Here is a 22,542-nt window from a genome sequence, read left to right on the forward strand (position 1 = left end):
GTTCCCGTGCTCTGCAGAACGGAGGATTCAAGCCGTTTGAATCTCCCGTTCTGCAGAGCACGGAAAATTGAATTTTCTTCGAATTTCTAGAGAGTGTTTGGAATAGGAGAGAGAAATTGAAAAGAAAAAAAAAAATAAATGAAAAAGGTACCGCTGCAAATAAGCCAATTTCAGTAAAAGTCCCGCTGCAAATAGCAAAACCCTATTTTTATTTGTCACAATCTAATTTATTATTTTTATGAAAGCTAAATATATAGTAATTTTGATGGGCTGAAAAAAATCAATAATAAAAGCCCAAAGAAGAACCCACTTATTACATATCCGGTGTGTCTTATATTACAGAAGGTCCACTCTTTGACAAAACGCTGACGTTTCGTTTTCTTCAAGACTTCAACTTTCGTTCTGAAATCCCTCGATCGTTTCTCATCTTCTCCACCAAACTCCCCAATTTCTGCGGAAAAATCCCAATTAAAAGTTAAGAGGTTAGGGCGCGTATTGATAAAATAGGGCAATGAATAGTAGTTCTGAAGGAGGAGGTGCGAGCAATGGGGGGATATTGTACCACGAGGTACAAGAGTCGAAGCTGTGCGCGGTGCATTGCGTGAATACGGTGTTGCAGGGGCCGTTTTTCTCGGAGTTCGATTTGGCGGCGCTGGCGTCGGATCTCGATCGGACGGAGCGGCAGATGATGCTCGGCTCCGTCACCGGAGATTACCTCCCGGAGCTTTCGCACAACGTTTCTCTAGATGGAGACTTCAGCATCCAGGTTTGTTTTTTTTAAGTTTCTTTAACATTAATTTTAATTTCAGTTTCTTCACGATTTCTATTATTTTTTTTTTATTATTATTGTTTCGGTTAGTTTAACGAATTAATTTATGTGTGAGTGTTTATGTTGGTACACTATTATTTCTGAAGTTGAATTGCCGTTCTATTCTTGCAAAGGATGATTTTTGTTTTTTTTCCAAGAATGTGATTTTCTTTTATTTTTTTTTTGGTGTTTCACGAAAGAATGGATTTTTAGCTGAAAAACACACAGTACAAAGTGGTAGAAAAATGATATAATTAGGGTTTTTTGGTGGCTGATCGAATTAGGAATTAATTTGTTATAGTTTACGGTTTACCTTTAAGCAAGAAATTTTTAATGTACGCCGTTACTACCATGAGTTTATTTTGCTTCTTTGCAAGTGTGGGCATACATCTGAGCTGTGTATCTTGGAAAAGGAATTATCTTTTTTCCACTTTCATTGCATTTCAACTTAAACGAGCTCCCGTTTACGGCTTTTGACCAAAGGGGTTTGGATATTTTATTTTCAAGTAGTTTCTGAAGCATAACGAGCAAGTTAAAGTGCTAGGAAATTAGAATTCATGTTGAGCAATGTATACGTGCATCGAGCTTAACTTACATTATCGTGTAATAATGATTTGACGTGTGCCTTCATATGACATAGAGTAGGTAGTTTGCAAATGTGAATCCTTACTTGTATGATATTATACGATATTGGTACCGTTACATGTGAAAAGCTGAGACTTTTATGGGTTTTAACATTTGGTTATGACTGGATTAATTTTAAGCTCTTGTTTATACTTAAAAATCATTTTCAGTGCCCTTCAATGTGTTATGTTCTGAGGCAAGAACAACCATTTTCATCAATGCATGTGCCATGAAGATGTTCTTTAGTATTCACAACTACTCGTAAGATCTCTCTATAGGAAACATACCCCGTTTACTAAGATCCACCTCCGTCAAACTTTCTGGTTAACGCCTAGTCAATTCATAGACCTCTGCCAAAGGCAAGGAACATGTCTGAATATGGATAAAGAATCTTAAAATTTTCGGATAATTTAATTTTATAGCGGCCTTGCATTTAATCTGTTACTGTTGTTATTATTACACTGTAGACAATTAACTTCAAATTTGAACCAGTGTCGCCAGTTGTCTTGTCTGGATAACATTTTCTGAGAAGTAGCTGAAAACACGCATTTTAACTCGGAAACTTCATTCCTATGGAGCTGTTATTTTTTTGTGTTTTCAGGAGATTGCTCGATATTTAAATTATTATGTGATAGATTCAGGGATAAGTATGTCGAACTTTAATTAGGACAAGCATGTTTTAACAAGCTACACGTCAAACTATGCCCGGGAATCCCTGTTTAACCGAAAGTGCCTCTGATTCTTGATTCTGAAAATACAGCTTCGTTAGTAATATGATTTGTTTTTTTTTTTAAATTCGTCGTGCAGGTTCTACAGAAAGCTCTAGAAGTATGGGATTTGCAAGTCATTCCGATGAACAGTCCAGTGGCCGAGCCAGCTCAGATAGATCCCGAAAAGGAAAACGCATTCATCTGCCATTTACAGGACCATTGGTTCTGCATCCGAAAACTGAACGGTGAGTGGTACAATTTCGACAGCCTATTAGCAGCACCCGAGCACCTTTCGAGATTCTACCTCTCAGCCTATCTGGACTCGCTCAAGAGCTTCGGCTGGAGCATTTTTCTCGTTAGGGGGAATTTCCCAAAGGAATGCCCCATCTCTTCTTCGGAAGCTTCCAATGGATACGGGCAGTGGCTTTCGCCCGAAGACGCTGAGAGGATCACCAAATCGTGCAACTCGGCTTCTTCTAGAAGAGCACTTGTTCCGTACGCTGACGTGGAAGCTGTACCGGACGATGAAGACGAGGATTTGAAAGCTGCTATAGCTGCGAGTTTGTTGGATTCTGCTCCACCACCACCACCACCACCAACTATTGGCGGTGAGCAACCTGGTACTTCGTCCGAGGAAAACAAGAACAGCGGCGCAGAGAAGGCGTGAAAAAGGAAAAGAGACATGTTTTAAGGTTATTTATAGTTACCTCCCCTCTTAATTGTGTGTAATGTACAATTTTCTTCTCCTTTGTTTGGACAAAAAAGAACTGGAGATTTTACTGTTTTGATTACTGGGGATTATAGTACATTTCTTTTGTAATAAATGGCCCCATCATAATTGAATGTTGATAATTATTAATTTAGTGTTGATTGACATTATTTGATTGCTGACATAATATTTGAAAGAAGTTTCTTTACAATTGCAGTCAAAGATTACACATTACGCAATTCACTAATATCTCTGTTTGAATAATTATTTTCACACACCAAACATTACTTCAAAACATAGATTTCAGTAAAGAAGATAAACGAAATGCCAGCTAATGTCTCTATCTCAAGACCAAGAAACACCGACCAAATACCTCAAGCCCAAGCACTACTAGTCCACTACTACCCCCCACCCCCCACCCCCAGTGGGCCCAGTGGCAACTTTATTTAATCAAAGCTTTTTAATTTGTGGATTTGAAGAAGAAACAATGGAAAAGTAATTTCAATCTTTCAAGCTTATAAAAAAAAATTCAATCTTTCAAGCTGTAATTTGAGAACCACTAACCCCACATGTCAACATCATTCTACACAAATGTATATTCTGTATATATAAAAGCACCAACACAAACACTAAATCAAAAAAAGATATATTGAGAGCTTTACAGAACAAAACTGGTCGTTACTTCCATTTAAAAAAATATCAAGATCAATTTTTTAATTTCTTTTCCAGACAAAGATCATTCCTTTTTCTGTTAAAGAAGTGAATACATTTGGATTGGTTGATGGGTTCTGTTTGTTTCTGAATTCTTGAAAATGGGTTCATCAGAAAAGTTATCTAACAGGGGTACAGAAATTCATCAGATTTTTGGAGGAGGTCTTGGTAAGTCTATTTTGACCAAAATTTCATCATTAATCTTTTTTTTTTTTTTTTTTCAATCCAAACAATCCATATAAGAAAAGTTGAAATTTTGATATTTGGATCCAAGAATTTGAATTATCTGTTTCCTGTTGAGAAACAGTTGCAGATGTAATACTATGGAGACAGAAGAATCTAACAGTGGGGATTTTAGTTGTAGCTTTGGCTGTTTGGGTTGTATTTGAGATATCTGGTTATACTCTTTTATCACTATTCTCAAGTGTGTTCTTTCTCCTCTTCACAATTCTTTTTCTATGGGCAAAATCAGCAGCAATTTTGAACAGGTGACTTACCTTATTTTCTTCTTTTTTTATGACTTAAATATGTTAAGATTAGACCTTGTAATGGATTTTTCGTGTGAATAATTCGAAACAGACCGGCTCCACCTTTACCGCATTTCCATCTCTCAGAAGAAACCGTGAACGAAGCAGCAAATACAATTCGCGGTCATATAAACGTAGTGCTGTCTGTATCGGAGGATATTGCCCATGGAAGGGACTCGAGAATGTTTGTAAAAGTGGCTATTAGTCTTTTGATGATTTCCGTAATCGGGAGCCTAACCGATTTCTTCACCTTGTGCTATACTTGTGAGTATAAAAAAGATAGATATATATATCATCTTAAGATCAGAAATTTGTTTGCATGAATCTCTTTTTGCAATATCCGTTTTTGCTAATCCGTTTACATCCCTCTTTGTTTTGTGGCAGGCCTTGTTATCGTTCTTACAGTTCCAGCACTTTGTGAAAGATACAAAGATTGTATTTGTCGATATGGTCAAGTTTGGCACAGGAAACTTCAGCACGTATATGTAAGATTTGATGAAGAATGTGTCACAAAGGTTCATAAATGGATTTTGGAGACGAAGAAATTGAATTGACGAGTGATAAAATATTCGTAGATGGATTTTGGAGACGAAGATTTGATCCGATTACTCATTTTTTGGCTCCCTTTTCGCTTTGATTGCGGTTTGATTTTTGATGGAACAAAGGCTGCTCATTATTCTGCTGCCTTTGCCAGTGCCAAAAGCAATATTTAATCTGCAGTAGAACTCTTGAGACGGATAAAATGGCATTTTCTTGTAATAATATATGTTACAAACCTAATATAATGTACTCAGATGTTTTAGACAACATAATTTAAACATCAAAATCTTGTGTGTATTATCATTAGAATCACCACCAACCAGTGTTGCCCTACAACAGTAAGAAAGAAAAAAGTAGCACAACAACATATCAACAAAATAATCAAATGCAAGGACTGTTCTAAGTAGTTCAATTTGGCACAAATATCAGCAAACCAATTTTTATTTTTAAAACAAAGGCTAATCCTGTTGCCACCCGAAGCCAGGCGGAGCATCATGATTCCCATCACCAGAATACGACCTGTCCCGCTGAATCTGTGCCGATTGAGGTGGTGGAGGATTAGACATTGGCTGTGGTGCCAAAATTCCCTTCCCGTCCCTCGTGTCCATATAATTGCCTGTCGGAGGAGTAGGCCCCACATTCTGTCCATAATCCCCTCGATAAAACCCTCTTCCTTGAGGGTCAACATTCATAAACCCATCTGTATTAGCTCCTTGAGGTGGATCCACATTCATAGGCAAAGAAGTGGGGGCCATGTTCCACTGCTGAGGGTAATTTTGTCCGAAATTCACGGGACCAGTGGGACCCGGCATGAAACCTGACATTAAACCCTGTCCAGATCCAGCTTCTGGTGTCGAATCCGTTCTTCCCATCTCGTATTGAGCACCAAAGAACTGTTGTGCTCCATCGCCTCCGTAAGGAGGGTAACCGAATTGAGTGGGAACCATAGCTGAATTTGGATTATTAACTGGTAAAAAATAATTAAAGGATCAATTAACAGATTTTTCAGATATAGATTTTATTTATTTATTTATAAATCAAGAAACTGACCTGATTCTTGACGTAAGCCACCCTGCCCTTGGGGATCGAAAGTTTGCTGAGGAAAGCGGTTATGGGGTTGATTGGTGTCGGTGTGTTGTTGTTGTTGCTCTGATGGATAATTTGGAGCTTGTCCTGAAAAAGGTGGCATTGGCCTCGTCTGCTGCATGACGGGTCTTAAAGGTGGTTGTGGGTCCCTCGTTTGGGGTCTCTGCTGTGTTTTGTCTTCATGAACCTGAGAATTCGAACCAGGGGAAAAAACCTGCCTTAAAGGTGCTTGAACTGTGGAATCTGATGCTGAAGATTTTCTGGCACTTATAGCCTCTGTCTCGTTTCCTTCTCTCTCCTTGCCAGGGTGAAGAAGGTCGGCGTGGGTCTCGTTTATATGCCACTCAAAGTCACTCTTCTTTAAGAAAGACTTGAGACAGTGAGGTGCTGCACATATAAAGATCCCTTCCATCATTTTGATTGTTTGGATTTTTTGTACACGTCCATCGCAGCTGTGTAGCAAGACGGATGACATTCATTAGCTTCAATCATTAATGATTTGATGCATGTACAAGTTAGCATCACAAGACAGGCATAATTTATTTCCTGGATGCTATTGAATGCAACATAATTCAATACGGTAATGGCAACTGCCAACTGTGTTTTTGTTTCTTTACCGGACAACTGAATAAATAAATTGTGCTTTTTACGCTGGATTTTCTTTATCTTATACAAAATCAAGCAGCTAAAACTCGAACATAACACTATCATGATAAAATAACTAACAGAATGAATATGTAAGAGCCTTACAGGTAGCAGAGAGAATCACTCCTAGCACAATCCAAACAGAAAGCATGCTCACAGGGGCTCTGCAATAAGATAAGTTTGTTAATGCACTAATGAAATAACCATGCTGAGGATATATAACTGCATGTGGAAAATGTGTTTACTTTTTCTTGATGGCTTCAATCAGAAAAATAGGTACTTGTGCATAAATTTTATATAAGCTTGCAATGAAGACAACTGAAAGAAATTATTAACTTATCACTAAAATATCTTCCAGTAACTAACGACCCTACAATAGCAACGATAAATAACAAAATCCTAAAGCATGTACGAAGAAATCTAGCTTTGAAGTGATATTGGCACTGATGTGTAGTTTACGACAAAGCCAACTCTGGAACGGAAACATGTATATAATAGACACAGTTGACCACAAGTATTGGTAATTTGGTATCAAAGCTGGAAGATTAATCACACATCAACACTCACAAGCCTAATGGAATATTTCTGAGAGAATATACACAACAAGAGATCCTCCTCTGGCTCATGCCATACCACCGTAAATTCATTCTCCAGCCATGTATTATTGTGGAAGGTATAAATCATGCAAAAGGGTACGAACGTATATTACAAGATAAACAATGTTTAGTAAATGTAACACTTACGAGACGGCCATAGATAGCAATAGGGAAATCACATCTGACACAAAAATGTACACGTTCCCCAAGATGGCGGCGGGACCTACGGCCAATAGTCTTTATAACAGCATTGGCACTTGCTGAACCAAGACTCTTGGCTACTGGAAGATCGGCTAAGACAAGGTGATCAGGGCACGCAACTGTGACACTATCCGTGGGCGCAGGTTTTGCACTAACGCCAGTTTCATTAGCTGGCTTGCTAAGCCGAATTTGCAGCATCTTTCTTTTGCAGAAATCTAGGTGGCTTTCACTATTTTTTTTTCTCAACAGAAAATAAATGTTGATCTTTCCTCCTGTAGAGAGTTAGGAGTACACACACGTCAAGATTTCTGAAATACAAAGCCGAACAAGAAACAACGAAAAACTGGTTTTATTGCAGATGGACCCAGCTTATTTATTAATATTGATCTACTAAACTTGAAATATCAGATGGGGTCAAAATCTAACTTATCGCACACAGATCCAAAGTGACAAAAAAGAAAAAGAAAAAAAAAAACGCCCTCGCAACATTTTCGTCAAACTTCAGAAACTAGGTTGACTAGGATACATATGAGGAGACGAAGGTCTTGTCTAATGCACACAATGCTCACATTCGTGTCTATCAACTACTTGAAAAAACGAATAAAAATAGTTAACTGATTATATAAAACTACGCAGTTTTACCATGGGCAAAGAAATTCATGAAAGCAATTGATATATTCAGGAAAAGCCACCATCCAGATATTTCAGAAGTATATATATTCATTTCCCGATGAAATCAATCGTACGGCACATCAAACATACACGAACAGCAGTAAGTTCTACGAGAAAGGTATACACTCGACAATACATGATTCTGAACTTTGTTAATCAATCTACTTGACAAGAAATAAACTCGGGATTCAGGCATATTAAATTTCTTCCGGAATACAAAAAACAGACAATGAAAAAGAAGAAGAAATAAACATAGCAGTAAAGAAATCCATAACTGAAAACAATCATGAGAATACATTACCAGAAAGGAAATTTGAATCGAGAACCAAATAGTTTTCGGTTAGCCCTAGGGATTTTGAGAAAGGGGGGAAATTGATAATCACGTTATTTCGTCTTCGTTAACGATATGAGATGACGCAGGATTGATGGGCCTCGATTTATAAGGAGATGGGCTTTTAGCCTCTGCAATTGGGTCCTAACCCTTAACTTAAGGAATATTAACAAGTTTTACATTTTATCTTATGTAACAACTATTATTTTTTCTTAAACTCGAGTGTTCAAGTTTATTATTTATTTATTTTAAATTGTTTTATTACACGAATACACGACCTTAGACACGGCCAGGCCGGCTTAGACCCGGACCCGACCCGGATTTGGACCTGCCCCGTCCTGGAACCGACCGGCATCCTTTGTACCCGGACCTTGACCCGACTTTACATGGGTCGGTTTCGGTCTCGATTTATTGGACCCGAGAGCCGACGGGTCTACCCGGTGGGGGGACCCGAGGACCCGTCGGGTCCACCCGAATAAAAAAATGTTTTTTTTTTATTTTGGAAATGCAACGGCTATAAACCGAACCCGAACTAGACCCAACCCGGACACGGTCCGTAAATTCAATTTTTTTTTCAACGGCTAGAAACTCGGGTCCACCCGGAACCGACCCGAACCCGGTCTGACTAAATTCAGTTTTTTTTTTCCCAACGGTCAAGATTCAAAAAAAAATAAAAAATCAAAAGACCGGTTTTGGACCCGGACCCGACTCGAACTCGGACCCGGACCCGACGTGGCCCGTGGTCGTGTCTAAACGACCTTGCAACACACGCACCTAAATTAATTTTTGAAGTACAATAAAATCCATTAAAATAATAATTTCTTTCTGTCGCGACTCGGAATAAACTTACTAAATTATTAGTTCCATAATTTAATTAATATTTTGCTAAATTAATTTTTTTTTTACTAGCCCCGACTGTATTAATTTATAAATTTAACTATATATAGTCTAATATAGATCCCTTTCGTATACACCGAATAGGATCATTTAATACAAGATAGGTAACCGAACGGGCTATTATTCTCAAAACTAATTGCATTTAGCGCATGAAATTTTATAATCTTTCAAAAATTATCCAGAACAATAAACAAAAATGTAATCACAAGAAATGGGGAGTATTGGTCCAAATGAAAACTACTTCAAATGTAAAGCAAATGAAAAGCAATTGAATAATTATACCAAAATGCAAGTTCAAACACTTATAATTACTCAAATGAAAAGAAAGGTACTTCAATTATCCAATACAAACTGTTTCCAACTCAACAAAATTTCAAAATCAACTACTTGGCTAAATCTTCTGCTTCACAAACCCTGCAACAACACGAAACAAAAAATCAGCTGAAAATTACAAAGACTATAACGAAGGCAAATGCAACTTTCTCATGCAGTAGCTTAATTGATGATGTTCATTATGCCTACACACACAACCATTTCAGTGGGTTTGGCAACAAGAAACTCAGTTACACTCGAAAAAGAAATTTACATTAGTATGCATAACTCTTTCATTAAGTGCTCGTGAAAAAGTCTAAACAATGACCAATCACTGAAAAAAGAAGGCGAAGCTAGTTAACACATACAATTTCTAATTGAAAAACCAGAGTATGCATCTTGCACAAACATCGAATACTCCAAAGTTATGGCACGTGCATTACAATTTCAACCCTCTGATTTCCATGTCGAAGGGATAACTTGTAGTTAATTTGAAACCAATACACGAGAAAGACGAACGGAATGGGATTAAAAGTACATTCAACTCATAACATGCCAGATACATAACAGCAATGTGTTCAAAACTAAGTTCATTCAGTGGTTTAAAATGTGTACTCTCGAAAAAAGAGATTACGGATAATTGTTGCAACAATCCAAAAACTAACTGTCAAAAAATTGAGAAACTCATACACAATCAAATTCAATTCAATTATCCATTTTACAATTGAAATGTCGAAACTAACAAAACAGAGTTTGAGAATGAGTATTCACCTCAAATGTTGCTCGGGTACATGAACACCCTCACTCTAGCACCCTGTTTGGCAAAATACAGATTATTACCACACCACGAAATCCATAAATCAAAAATTAAAAATCAACTCTTTGCTGCAGAAATTAAAAGTTACCATGGATTTAGGGGGAAGGTTGGACTTGAATTTGGCGCGAACGACGCCGCTGTTACCGTGAGGACGAGCAACCTTGCCCCAAATGCAACGGTAGTGAGATCCGTCCTTCTTAACCTTAGCCTTGTAAATGTACGCCATTTTCTTCCCAAGGTACCACTGCACCTCCTCTTGTGTGTTCACTCCCTCTATCTGGATCAGCGACGTGTTTGGGTACTGATTCGACTTCGATCTACAATCAATTCAAATTAAATCGAACGAACACGCCATTATTATTTTGTAAAATCAACCAAACACGGCTTAAAAAAACGAAAATCAGACCCCCAAAAAATAAATTAAATCTATAATTACCTCTTGTATCCGAGAACTGTTCCTCGAGTGTATAACCTGACGCGTTCGCCTTGCCTTCCCTTCACCATTTTTGCTGAACGAAAAAGCTTCTACGGCGCTCTGAGAACTGAGGTGTCGAATTAAATGATTGTAGCTAAACCCTAATTCTCACGGTTATAAAAGAAGGATATTGGGCATATATATATTCGAAGCCCAAATAACAATCTTTGATTTTTTTTTTTTAATTTTTTTTTTTGTGTCTACTAAACATTGGGCTTTGTTAGGGCAGGCCCAGTATAAATAAACCTTAAATGAAGGTCAACAAAATAAAATTTAAGGTCAACAAATCCACTATAGCTTATAGTAGATGTGGAAAATCATGTAAAATTCATAATGTAATCCTAATTAATTTATCTTTCTTCCTCGATAAATAATGTGGAAATAATTTCATGCACGGTTGTTCATTGCCCTATTTTTTAACATGTAATTATAATAATGGGTAAATTAAAACCAACCCCTGAGCTACGGTCAAATTACGAAAACTCCCATCATGTTTGGGTAATTACAACCACCCATCAAATATAAATATTCTTAAACATCCACTCTTGCGGTTTTAAATTTAGTAGAATTTTCGATATTATATGAAATATTATCACTTTTGTACCCGTTTTATCCCACTCGAACTCCACGTTTTAAAGCAAGATGATCATAGTATGTGTTTTTTGGCTTGTATATATCAGATTGTGATGCACCATAAACTGTATATTTACACAAAACGAGTACAAACTACAAAGTAGAGCACATTCCACGAAATCTAAATGATTATGTTGAATTTGACACTATAAGGGTGGAGGTGTAAGAAAAAATCATAATTAAGGGGTAAATGCAATCATCCAAACAAAATGAGTTTTTTCATAAATTGACCATACTTCAGGGGTTATTGTAATTTACCCTATAATAATTGAAGCAAGTGAACTCGTGGTTTAGTAGTTGAAGCAAGTGAACATTAAGTTCAAATTGGTTGTCGATTATTACTGCGACTCAAAAATATAGGGTACGAAATGATATTAATGGTAGTTTAGGGGGTTATAAGCAAGGTGTGTGTTTAGCGCGTAAATGAGAAATTATTAGCTTCACGTTTTGCAAATAAAATCCAGGCTGCCAAAATTATGCCCCCACCCCCCACCCACCCCCGACCCAGTCGAAGACAAACAAAGTCTTGCGTTTTCCTTCTTCATTAAGGTAGAAATTGCCATTTTTAATACCTTCATTTGCCTTCATCAATCGGATCATCAACTCAATTCAAATCAAGAGAAATTTTAGAGAGAGAAAAAAATGGAGCAGCCTTTGATATCACCAGGTATAGTCGCGTTTCCAATTTTCAAGCAATTCTATGCTTCGGAAAAATCGTGTCTTTCGCTGAGTTTCTGGATTATAAATCTTTGAATTTAAATCCTAATTTTAGAAATCTAGGGCTTGCTGTTTTTGTATCGATAGGAGTTTTGATCGCTAAACAACTTCTGCAAAATTACTAGAATTTCCGTTTGAAGCATTTTCGCAGCATTTTTTAAATTTTGTCAACGTTGTTTTAATTCGTGTATTCTTACTCTAATTGATTGTTTTTTTGGTTTTGATTAATTGATTTGGAGCTGTGAAATGAAAATATACTAATGCACTTTGCATTTTGGATACAAATATTGATTTATGATTTGCTTTAATTTGGTCTATCTGTTCCTGATTTTGTTGGTGTTGTCAAATTCGAATTCAAAATTAGTAATCAATACATGTATGTATGTATCTGTTTTATGCAGATTATTTTAAAAACTTAACACTACTTTTATTGATTCATTGAAGAAAGTAAGATATGGAGTTCGTACGAGCACGTGGGAAGTGCAGGCTCAGCGATCCAGACAGCTTCCTTCACCGGAACTGAAGTCAACGTCGATGAAATTCGGTCAGCAGCTGCTTATTCTAATCCCTACCCCCCCTCTCTTCATGCTGCTCTGCTCAGTTCTCCTGAACCCCTCTATCCCACTGGTAATTTGAATTTTGAAACTTTGTTTCCCCGATTATTTTTTCGATTGTCCAAGATATTACTTGTGTGCAACTCCATTTAGTGTTCTTCTTGTTTGTGTTGTTTCTAGCTGAGATTTTTTTCCTCTTTCTTATTTTTTCGTTTCAGTTGTTACATATGGTTAATATGTGGCTAATGTAGAGCCGTTTTATGAGCATTTTTTTTAGTGGCAATGCATATTGATTCTGTGGTGGTTTGTGGTTAACTTTGTTGCAGAGCAAGTGACTGGAAATCACGGGGACGAATATTACGGGCATTTAACACAAAATGCTGCTAACACACAAAGGTCGGTTTTGAATTTGCTGCTTCAGCATTTTACTAGTTGAAACTTGATTTTTCTTTTTCTATTAACATACCACTCAGTATGCTCTGATGTTATATGTCATAGCATTTTATTGGTATTGCAATTGATTTAAGCTACTCTAATATGCATACTTTGTCCTGGTGCTGCAAGGCTTCATTGCTTTTACTTTGCTACATCAGTGCTTGAAGTTTGATCTTTTACTCGAACAAATAATATAATTTCATGGATTGATATTTGTGATGCAATACATGTTTTCCACATAAATAACAAAGGAATGCACAATTCCTAACTCGAACCTTAATATGTGAGTCCAACCGCAGAATTCCAATAAAATCCTTCAAATATTTCAATGCACGTATCTTGCATTTTTCATCTCCATAATGTGTGATTCTATGTATTTCAAAATTGAAACTGTAGTTCGATGCTCTACCTGAAAGCCACTTGGTTTTGGAAGCTTGTTCAATATTGAATTATAAGAAAGGAAATTCTTAAGCAGCTTCTGAAATCGTATTATTTTTTAACTTCTGCTTGGTATCGTATGTTGCAAAAGAACTTATTGGTGCAGTTATTCTAAATCATCTGTATTACATCACAAATTCAAATATACAAACCCTTAAAAGGTCAAATTTTATGTTAAGATTATCTCTTACAGTGTCATTAATTCTTCAAGTTACTAATACAGGCAAGTATTGGATGACGTAGAAATACGAGAACTACTGATAGATCACGTTGGTCATCGTTGTTGTTGGGGAAGTCGTCCAGCTAGGACTTGGCGTATTCGCGCGGTGGAGGATTGCAATGTATATGTCGGAACACTCGAAAGTTTCGTTGAAGAGAGAGAAACAGTAACCGAAAAGAAACCCTACCTTTCTGGCGAAGTGGATGGAAAAGAACAGGGCCCTGAACTCGGAATATGGGAATTGGATCTAAGGTCTGAGTTTCCGGTGCTATTTACACCTCATAAAGAGTCATGGACTGTGATTCCTCATTCAGAAGCTGTTGAGAAATGCTCAGGTAATGAGCTAGTCAAAATATATATGCAGCCTGTTTTTTATCACCTTGTTTTGTATACCAAAAGAAAAGAAAAAAATAGACATACTCTAATTCTGTCATTTGTGTAGGTTGTGGAGGAAAAGGAAATATTGCTTGTCCCACTTGTAATGCAGATAAAGAATCCGGGTTGTATAAGGAGAATCAGATGAATCCATGTACTGCTTGCTATGGGAGAGGTTTGATTGCGCATGATGATGGATCAGATTCAATGTAAGTGTTCTAAATTTCGGAATTACACGTGTAATAAATAGTCTACAGTGCTAAATTACTCAAATGTGAGTTTTTTATTTTGTTTATATCGACTCGTACTTTGTCTGCCCTTATAGCTCTAAGTCATAACTGATTCTTATATCAAATCTTAATTTCGGTTCAAAAATGAAAGGGAAAAAAAATATATCAAAACTTTAGGTGAGTCTTATTCACACGAGATGCCCGAATATTTATCTGTAGATGTAAACAGTGTAATGGTAAGGGGAAGATTCCTTGTGCAACATGCGGATCCAGTGGATTAATCAAATGTGAGACGTGTCGAGGTAGCGGCTCTCTGCTGTCTCACAAAGTGGCTGTTGTTAGATGGTACGTATCTATCCACTTACATATATCTATCTAGTTTCCGTTGCCACCTCAGTCGAATACAATATCCATCAAACGCCGTTAACATGGATACTGATTTGAGGGATGGAATTTAGAGAATCTTTCGGGGGTTAATTTGTAAATGCTCAATTTTCTTTTTTTAATTGACAGGAAAACATTTAAAGCAAGAAAAGTAAGTGCAACAAGTGGAGCAGCTTCGGTTCCGGATGAGGTGTTCCACAGAGCAAAAGGTGTGCAGTTGTGCAATACTCAAGCACAGCAGTGTACTCCTGCATTTTTCGCTGACTCGTTTTTTCTCAACAAGTTCTCTTCGGAGATAATCGCTGAGCGAGCCCCGGTGCCTCCTTCTGCAAGGGTGATTTGTGAGAGGCATATTATATCGGTAGTTCCGGTAACTAGGGTTACTATGACTAACCGCAGTCGTTCGTTCAGTTTCTATATCATTGGAACCGGGAGAGAGGTTTATTTGAAGGATTCTTATCCTTCCAGGTTTTGTTGGGGGCTTTGCCCTTGTTTGGACTGGTTGAATCTGTAAGTTTGTTTGATTTTCTTACCAAAGTTTTTTTCTTTTTGGTTTGTGGCTGTCGGTGTGCTTTTGTTATGTAATATATTCTTTCTCTATTAACATTTGAGTGTTTCTGTATACTTTTGGGATGAATTTTTTCACTTTCAATAAAAAAAATGGTTATCAGTTCCGAGGCGGTTAGGAACTGACACACGACGATAAATCGGTGCGGTGGTGATTGATTAATCGAGATAAATCAGAAATAAATCGGTATATAGATTTAGTGTAATATACTTCTAAATATTATTTGTAAATGTTCAAAAACACATGATAATAGATAATATCAAAAGATTGTATGATATAGCAACTTATTTAATATATATCAACTGGATTCCTTACGATTTGGGCCGATCATCCAGCAAACCAGTTTTTGCATCTACGAGAGAATAGTGGATTTCCACCCACGCGTACAGTTGTATATATTTTCAAGAATCTGCATGAGCATGAATATATATAAAAGGGCTGCAGAGAGAGAGAGAGAGAGAGAGAGAGAGAGAGAGAGAGAGAAATGCAAGGCGGCTCAAAATAAAATAAAATAAAGGTGTTAATCTAATTGGTGTGGAGTTTAATTTGTTTTTTTTTCACAGACAGACAGGTTTGTACGTACACCACTACGACGGATAAAGAAGAAGAGTGGGACACACACACACACAACTCCATGTAGCTATTCATTTGTTATATCTCAGATATTCACTTTCACTAGTCAATCAGAAAACCAAAGAAAATGGAGCAGCCTTTGCTTTCAGTGAGTGAAGATCCAGTTTCCGATCTCCCAGCTTATACCCGGCACCTCCTAGAAAGCAGGGTATGACGTGTTCTTGATAATATTTATGTTTCAGCAGGTGAAGATCCAGTTTCTGATCTCGACGATTCTATCCGGGAACACGTAGTAAGTGAGGTATCACGTTTGATTGAAACGATTTCCGTCGGCGGAACTAATATCGTAGTCGATGAACATGGTTTAATACCCTATGATTCCGACCTCTATCTTTCCTCTTTTGGTGCCCCTTATCTGTCTTCTCCTGAACTCCGTCTTCGTCCTGGTGGTAATTTCACTATCATATTATATTTTATTTTTTTTCTCCCTGAAATATTAGTTCAATTATCCGAGAAATTATGTATGCAGGTAGATCCATTTATTTAGTACTCGCCTTGTTGTTTTGTTTAGTTTGTGTTGTACTGTTGTTTCAAGTTGACTTTTTTTTTTTTTATCCAGATCTGTGTAGGAAGTAGTCAAACAGTGCATTCTGGCGTATTGTCAAGATCGTCTCAATCGCTTGAGTTGTTTTTATTGTGGAAAATTCGAGAACAAAAAAAAAAAAAAATTGAAAACTAACTCGTATTTGTGTAATCATTTTAGTCATTCAAAAGGTTCAATTGCTTACTTACTTCATTTTTCGATCCGTACTTTTTGCAATATTGGTTGTATTGTGAGACATAGTTACCTTGTTGCAGAGCAAACGACTGGTTATATTGTGGGCGTATTGCGCGGATTTTATACAGAGCATGTATCTAATGTACATAGGTCAGTCTTGAATTTACTGCTTCAACAGTTAACTATATGATACTTGTAATTTTTATTAGCATACCACTAAAAATAGCTTTGGCAACCCAATATTTTTTTTTAATAATCTAAACAGGCAAGTATTGGATGAGGTAGAAATACGAGAGCTGCTAATAGAACACGTCGGGCATCGTTGTTGTTGGGGAAGTCGTCCAGCTAGGACTTGGCATATTCATTCGGTGGAAGACTGCAATGTTTATATAGGAACACTGGAAACTTTTATTGTAGAGAGAGAAACAGTAACAGAAATTGTACCAGATCGGCTATTACCTAATGCCGTAGACACAAAGTCCGAGGCTCCTGTACTATTTACACCTCGTGGTGAGTCAAGGACAGTGATTCCTGAGTCTGAAGAGTGTGTCAGATGTCCAGGTACGAGCAACTACTAAACTAGATAAATATGCTCCTCGTGTTTTCCATCGAAAATAAAAAAAGAAAAAAAATCGTATTTTTTTTTTTTGTATTTTCTTAATTATTCATTTCATTTTGTGGTGTAGCTTGTGCTTCTTGTGGAGCATTAGGAAAAAAGTTCTGTCCCACTTGCAATGCTGACAAACTTTTCAGGGAGCTGAAGGTTAAATGCCCTGCTTGTAATGGGAGTGGTGTGGATGGATCGGATTATGTGTAAGTGTCTAAATATTGTTCGTATAGTTTACGGCTGGATGAATTTAAGTTTCAAGAATGGCCTTTATGTTTCTTTTTTTTTTTTTTTTGGCTCGAGTCACAACTGATGCGTTTATTAAGTTTTACTAACTAATAATACGGGATAATGTTTAAAAAAGTAAAAGAAATGTGCCCCTTTTTCATGATTGCTATTCGTACGAATTTTATTTGCAGATGTAAAAAATGTAAGTTTTTGGGGTCCATTGTACAAACTTGTCCAACATGTGAAAACCTAGGATTGATCGACTGTGATACCTGTCTAGGACTTTGCTATGTTCGGAGACGCAATGTGGCTGTTGTTAGGTGGTACGTATTGATTCACTTGCTACGGCTTTAGTGAATACATCTAGAACATAAGTTTTTCGTAAACACATCAAGGAAACAAACTTTTTTTATTTTATTTTTTTGGCGTTGACAGGGAAACGTTAGTAGCAAGAAAAGTAATTGCAACTAGAGGAGGAGCATTCGTTCCGGATAATGTGTTCGAAAAGGCAAAAGGATTGGAGTTGTTCAGTACTCAATCACGCAAGTGTAGTCCTGCTACTTTCGCTGACTCGAATTTCCTCAATCAGTTTTCATCGGAAATAATTGCTGCGAGGGCCCCACTGCCTGCTACTGCAAAGACAATCCGCGAAAGGCATAATATCTCCGTTATTCCAATAACTAAGGTAATCATGACTAACGTACACCGTTCATTCAGTTTTTATATCGTCGGAACTGGCAAACAGGTTTATTTTAAGGACTCTTACCCTTCGAGATTTTGCTGGGGGCTTTGCTCGTGCTTCGACTGGTTGAATCTCTAGTGTTTTTTTTTTTTTTTTTTTTTTTTTACATGCGATATTTTTCTACACAAATAATATGCTAAGGCAAATAAATTAAATTAATGTATTTCACAAATCCATGCTAATAAAGCTGATTTACTCCATTCCAAAGAATGTGATTATTTTCCAATATTATTATTATTATTATTATTAACAATAATCAATTAATCATGATCTCTGGCTTATTATTATTATTATTTTTTTTTTTTCTAAAAATAGTTTGGGCAGCAAAATAAAATATTTTGTAACGAGTTAAATTCAATTTGTAATTAAAAGAAAATTTAAAGATAACCCACAAAACATTCTCCAGCCCATAAAAGTCCAAATCTAGTCCATTTAATTTATTAATAAGTAAAGGTCCAATAACTACTATTTACCCCTAAGCCCAGGTCAGCCTTCCAATACGTCACCGTTTGCTGTCAGATTTCCCAATTCCCCCAATTGAAGCCCTATTTGCGGTTTTCAACAAAACCCCCCAAAAAAATATTTTATTACACTAAAACCCCCAAAACTTTCCAAAACAATTCAAAAACCCCCCCAAAACGCGTAAAAGCCCAACTTGGGCGCCCATTTATGCAGTGCACGCCCAAGTTGGGCGTGCAAGTTGCATTTGGGCGCCCGAGTTGGGCGTCCAGTGCAAAAAAAATTTTTTTTTTTTTTTTTTTTTTTTTTAAATGGTCGAACGCCCAAGATGGGCGCCCAAGGCGTGTACGAACGCCCGGAACGGGCGTTCGTACACGCCTTGGGCGCCCATCTTGGGCGTTCGACCATTTTTTTGCGAAAAAAAAAAGCCCTACAAATCGATTTGTAGGGCTTTTTAACATGAAATTGGTCCCGTAATCGACCTACCCAATGCATATTACACATATAAGAGTCGAAATTACATCAAAAAATCGAAGCCCAACCCTTCTTCAAGCTTGATTTCGAATTTTCGAATTTTTTTTTTCTTTTTTTTTGCTATTTGCAGTTTTGGGGGGGTTTTGATATTTTTAAAAGTTTTGGGGGTTTTGTTAGAAACCGCGAATAGCAATTTTGTGACCGCAAATAGCATTTTCTTAATTTTTTGAGTAGATGCACGAGATTGAAATAAAATTTAAGGGTAAAATAAATTTTGCACACATATACTATAGAAAATATTGCATTTACCCCTCTATGGTATTGAAAATTACAAAAATCCCCTATTGTTAGTTATTATGTTAGTCAACGCTAATGTGGCACGTAGACAAATTTTAATTTTCTGGACATTTTTACCTCTTACCACACTATGTATATGCTATTGTACCACATAAACTTCACCTTCTTACAATTTCCATATTTAGAAAACGTTTCGTGTCGGAAACTCGAAAACACATGTCGAAAACTTTATGGTTCATTTTCTAATTTCTAAAAACTTAGAAACATATTTGAATAACGAATTTTCAAATATTTTTATTGTTTCCCTAATAATTTTCATAATTTAGTGATCAATTGCAAATTGATTATTAATGATAAAATTTATTTTGAATATGTTAAAAAACACGTCTTAAAAGATAATATCAAAAGATTATTTGGTATAACTTATTTTAATATATTATATTAACGTATTGTTTTGTGTGTTTTGTGTATATGGTGTTCTACTCCTATGTTTTTCATGAATTATTATTAGGGTAATTGTACTTAGTTAAACTAGCAAAATCCCCACCTTCTTTAAGGGGAAATTGGCTAGACACCCCTAATTTTGGACTTATATAGGTGGATATCCAAATTGTTAGATGAATATAGGTGTAGGTCCTTTGGCCAATATAATTAATATTAATTAAATTAAAATATTATTATATAGACACAAATACCCTTAATTAATATTTATATGCAATACAATTTGAAAATTACGGAGCAAATCCCACATATCACTCTCCTCACTCTCTCCTCTCCCCCTCTTTCACTCTCCTCTCTCTCATCTCTCACGTCTATTTCTCTCTCTCTCTTTCCCAACTTTTTCATTTTTCTTATTTTTTATTCTACTTTTTAATTTTTTTCTGCATTTTTCTAATTGACTTGGATCAATAAACATTTACATTTATTATTTTTTATTCTACTTTTTAATATTTTTATGCATTTTTCTAATTGACTTGGATCAATAAACATAAATGTAAAATAACAAAAATAATTTCAAACACATATTTAATGACAAACACCCAAAACGACCTGGTACCCAAAACGACCTGGTAAAACGACCAAGAACCCAAAAATTGAACAGCAAATTGAACAGCAAATCAAAAACTGCAAACGACCAAATCGAAATCTGCAAATGATCAAGAACCCAAAAATCGAAAACTGCAAACTGCAGCAAATCAAAAACTGCAAACGACCAAATCGAAAAATTGAACAGCAAATCGAAAACTGCAAACGACCAAATCGAAAACTGCAAACGATCAAGAACCCAAAAATCGAAAACTGCAAACTGCAGCAAATCGAAAACTGCAAACAACCAAAACACCCAAAACTGCAAACGACCAAGAACCAAAAAATTGAACAGCAAATCGAAAACGAAGACAAAATGCAAACGACCTGGTAAAACTGCAAACGACCAAACACCCAAAACCTCTTGAAGGAATCAAAATTCGTGGTGAGATTTTCGATTTGAAGAATAAGAGGAGAAATCGAATTCAAGATTTTTGCAATTGGAATTTCGGATTTGCAGTATAATAGGGAGAGAAATGGGGGATTTGATTTTGAAGATATATTTTACCGTATATTACTAGAGATATTGATAGGGGTACTTTTGACAAATTATAAATACAAAAATTTGCTGAAAATTAGAGTTTATTAGATGGATTTTAACACATATAATCTCTTATAGGAGGACCTATAGCAAATTGCCCCTTTTTTTAAATAACACAGTTGACCCATTGTAATTTACTTGTTGACCAAAGGTAAAAGGTCAAGTCTACCCTTCAATAAAATTATATAAAATCAGAATAACATAACATAGAGGCCAATTTGAATAAAAAACAAATAGGGCCAAATTATAATTTATGCTAAGTTTTATAAACTTAAGTTAGGGACTTGATTGTAATTTTTCCATAAGTAAGAGAAATTCAATTGGCATATATCCAGATTCCAGGTGGAGATGATGATGAATAGACGAGAGGAGATAGAGAGGGCTGATTGTGTCATTTTACAATAAGGGAGAAATCATATTTCGTATTTGTAGCCCGCAATTATAGGTAATTCACCCATATATAAGGGAAATCCAGGTATCAATACAAATTCATTGCTAAATAATAAAATAGGGGAAATTAGTCGGAACGGCTGGAACGGGTGATCAATCGGCTGGAACGAAAAATAAATCGGCTAAAAATAAAAATTCACTTAGTGTGTTACATTAGTGTGTTACATATACTCTAGTCATTTGCCTATGAAAATCAGAGTGGTAAATTTGTATCGAAAGGATGTAATGTACAACGAGAGAAACATATCCAAAATATTAATATAATAATGAAAAATTAATGTAGCATTTAATTTGTTTTTGAGTTGCAATAACTTTTTGTTTCCGTTATTGCATTGTAAATGAAAAAATGTCTGTTGCGGCTATACAAAACAAATCTCCGAGGTATACTTCTTCTAGAAATATGTACAAAGTTATTACAAAGTTAGAGAAATTTAAAGAAACTCCTCAGAACATTTCATGCAGTTAATTATTTTCTAAAATGTACCTAGAACTTTTATGGAATAATTTAGAGAGCCACCGACAACGGTATGATTAAATCAATCACCATCCTCCGTTAAAGGTGGAGTGATATAGATACGAGTAGACCAACCATGACATAGTATAAGGAGAATAATATAAATTGAGAGTGAGATTTGAAATGAATCATGTTTGAACGACATTGCATTTGTTCTGCAACAGTGGTCTCCATGCAGCCTCAACAATCTTCCCGGCGAACCATGATTCAATAAATTTGGATATATTATGATGGATGACAACCCTTAATTGCAGAGATCATCAGAAAGTGTGGAGGTGGAAGAAGCGCGACAACATGCGAACCAAATGCACGAGGCACCGCAAGAGCCTTAAGAGGCTCGCCGGCGAGCTTCAGCAATATTCGGTCATCACTGTCGACACGCTCGACGATTTGAGGGCCGTCATATATCTGAACAATGGCTACGGTTTTCAAGGCAGTGTAAACATTGACCCCGGTCGAGTTGGGGATCACGAGATAGCTCGCCATCTGCTTGATGAGGCTCATATTGCTAGGCTCAATCTTTCAGATTGAAGTCCTCTTTCAGATTGCTGCTCGCCATCTGCTTGATGAGGCTCATA

General features: G+C 36.4%; 6 protein-coding genes across 6 annotated transcripts; 4 read left to right on the plus strand and 2 right to left on the minus strand.

The window, feature by feature from the left end:
* The first annotated feature begins 359 nt into the window (after positions 1-359).
* LOC105953028 (Josephin family protein) lies at positions 360-3,021 on the plus strand. The gene is made up of 2 exons (XM_012976644.2): positions 360-766; positions 2,240-3,021. Exons 1-2 carry the CDS (start codon positions 512-514, stop codon positions 2,807-2,809), a joined length of 825 nt encoding a protein of 274 aa, XP_012832098.2. The 5' UTR covers positions 360-511; the 3' UTR covers positions 2,810-3,021.
* A 305-nt stretch (positions 3,022-3,326) lies between these two features.
* Positions 3,327-4,915, plus strand: LOC105953029 (Reticulon family protein). Its single transcript, XM_012976646.2, has 4 exons — positions 3,327-3,730; positions 3,870-4,050; positions 4,142-4,353; positions 4,474-4,915. Exons 1-4 carry the CDS (start codon positions 3,664-3,666, stop codon positions 4,641-4,643), a joined length of 630 nt encoding a protein of 209 aa, XP_012832100.2. The 5' UTR covers positions 3,327-3,663; the 3' UTR covers positions 4,644-4,915.
* Positions 4,902-8,290, minus strand: LOC105953027 (RING/U-box superfamily protein). The gene is made up of 5 exons (XM_012976642.2): positions 8,131-8,290; positions 7,104-7,429; positions 6,466-6,524; positions 5,680-6,167; positions 4,902-5,596 (listed from the first exon to the last, which is right to left on the minus strand). The coding sequence occupies exons 2-5, from the start codon at positions 7,353-7,355 to the stop codon at positions 5,088-5,090; spliced, it is 1,308 nt and encodes a 435-aa protein (XP_012832096.2). The 5' UTR covers positions 7,356-7,429; positions 8,131-8,290; the 3' UTR covers positions 4,902-5,087.
* Positions 8,291-9,306: 1,016 nt separating this feature from the next.
* LOC105953026 (large ribosomal subunit protein eL33y) lies at positions 9,307-10,787 on the minus strand. The gene is made up of 4 exons (XM_012976641.2): positions 10,623-10,787; positions 10,275-10,503; positions 10,141-10,183; positions 9,307-9,471 (listed from the first exon to the last, which is right to left on the minus strand). Exons 1-3 carry the CDS (start codon positions 10,688-10,690, stop codon positions 10,142-10,144), a joined length of 339 nt encoding a protein of 112 aa, XP_012832095.1. The 5' UTR covers positions 10,691-10,787; the 3' UTR covers positions 9,307-9,471; position 10,141.
* A 785-nt stretch (positions 10,788-11,572) lies between these two features.
* On the plus strand, positions 11,573-15,317 carry LOC105953025 (uncharacterized). The gene is made up of 7 exons (XM_012976640.2): positions 11,573-11,961; positions 12,456-12,638; positions 12,892-12,961; positions 13,662-13,993; positions 14,101-14,242; positions 14,483-14,608; positions 14,777-15,317. The coding sequence occupies exons 1-7, from the start codon at positions 11,937-11,939 to the stop codon at positions 15,159-15,161; spliced, it is 1,263 nt and encodes a 420-aa protein (XP_012832094.2). The 5' UTR covers positions 11,573-11,936; the 3' UTR covers positions 15,162-15,317.
* A 685-nt stretch (positions 15,318-16,002) lies between these two features.
* LOC105952803 (uncharacterized) lies at positions 16,003-18,254 on the plus strand (the record flags this gene model as incomplete). Its single annotated transcript, XM_012976382.2, has 6 exons — positions 16,003-16,237; positions 16,647-16,716; positions 16,832-17,127; positions 17,253-17,379; positions 17,593-17,724; positions 17,837-18,254. Coding segments are annotated over 6 exons (1,245 nt in total), but the record flags the coding sequence as incomplete, so codon positions are not given.
* Positions 18,255-22,542: the final 4,288 nt, after the last annotated feature.

Source organism: Erythranthe guttata, chromosome 10, assembly GCF_056151865.1.
Source record: "Erythranthe guttata isolate IM_541 chromosome 10, IM_541, whole genome shotgun sequence".
Lineage (NCBI taxonomy): Eukaryota > Viridiplantae > Streptophyta > Magnoliopsida > Lamiales > Phrymaceae > Erythranthe > Erythranthe guttata.

Bases quoted from the DNA above. Each gene is read 5' to 3' on its own strand.
- LOC105953028 (XM_012976644.2), top strand. From the start codon at position 512: ATGAATAGTAGTTCTGAAGGAGGAGGTGCGAGCAATGGGGGGATATTG. The intron at 767-2,239 runs GTTTGTTTTTTT...TTCGTCGTGCAG, and splicing joins ATGGAGACTTCAGCATCCAG to GTTCTACAGAAAGCTCTAGA.
- LOC105953029 (XM_012976646.2), top strand. From the start codon at position 3,664: ATGGGTTCATCAGAAAAGTTATCTAACAGGGGTACAGAAATTCATCAG. The intron at 4,051-4,141 runs GTGACTTACCTT...AATTCGAAACAG, and splicing joins TCAGCAGCAATTTTGAACAG to ACCGGCTCCACCTTTACCGC. The intron at 4,354-4,473 runs GTGAGTATAAAA...GTTTTGTGGCAG, and splicing joins CTTCACCTTGTGCTATACTT to GCCTTGTTATCGTTCTTACA.
- LOC105953027 (XM_012976642.2), bottom strand. From the start codon at position 7,355: ATGCTGCAAATTCGGCTTAGCAAGCCAGCTAATGAAACTGGCGTTAGT. The intron at 6,525-7,103 runs GTAAGTGTTACA...ATCTTATTGCAG, and splicing joins TTGCTATCTATGGCCGTCTC to AGCCCCTGTGAGCATGCTTT. The intron at 6,168-6,465 runs GTAAGGCTCTTA...CTTGCTACACAG, and splicing joins AGTGATTCTCTCTGCTACCT to CTGCGATGGACGTGTACAAA.
- LOC105953026 (XM_012976641.2), bottom strand. From the start codon at position 10,690: ATGGTGAAGGGAAGGCAAGGCGAACGCGTCAGGTTATACACTCGAGGA. The intron at 10,504-10,622 runs GTAATTATAGAT...AATTGATTGTAG, and splicing joins ACAGTTCTCGGATACAAGAG to ATCGAAGTCGAATCAGTACC. The intron at 10,184-10,274 runs GTAACTTTTAAT...TTTGCCAAACAG, and splicing joins ACCTTCCCCCTAAATCCATG to GGTGCTAGAGTGAGGGTGTT.
- LOC105953025 (XM_012976640.2), top strand. From the start codon at position 11,937: ATGGAGCAGCCTTTGATATCACCAG. The intron at 12,962-13,661 runs GTCGGTTTTGAA...TTACTAATACAG, and splicing joins AATGCTGCTAACACACAAAG to GCAAGTATTGGATGACGTAG. The intron at 13,994-14,100 runs GTAATGAGCTAG...TCATTTGTGTAG, and splicing joins AGCTGTTGAGAAATGCTCAG to GTTGTGGAGGAAAAGGAAAT.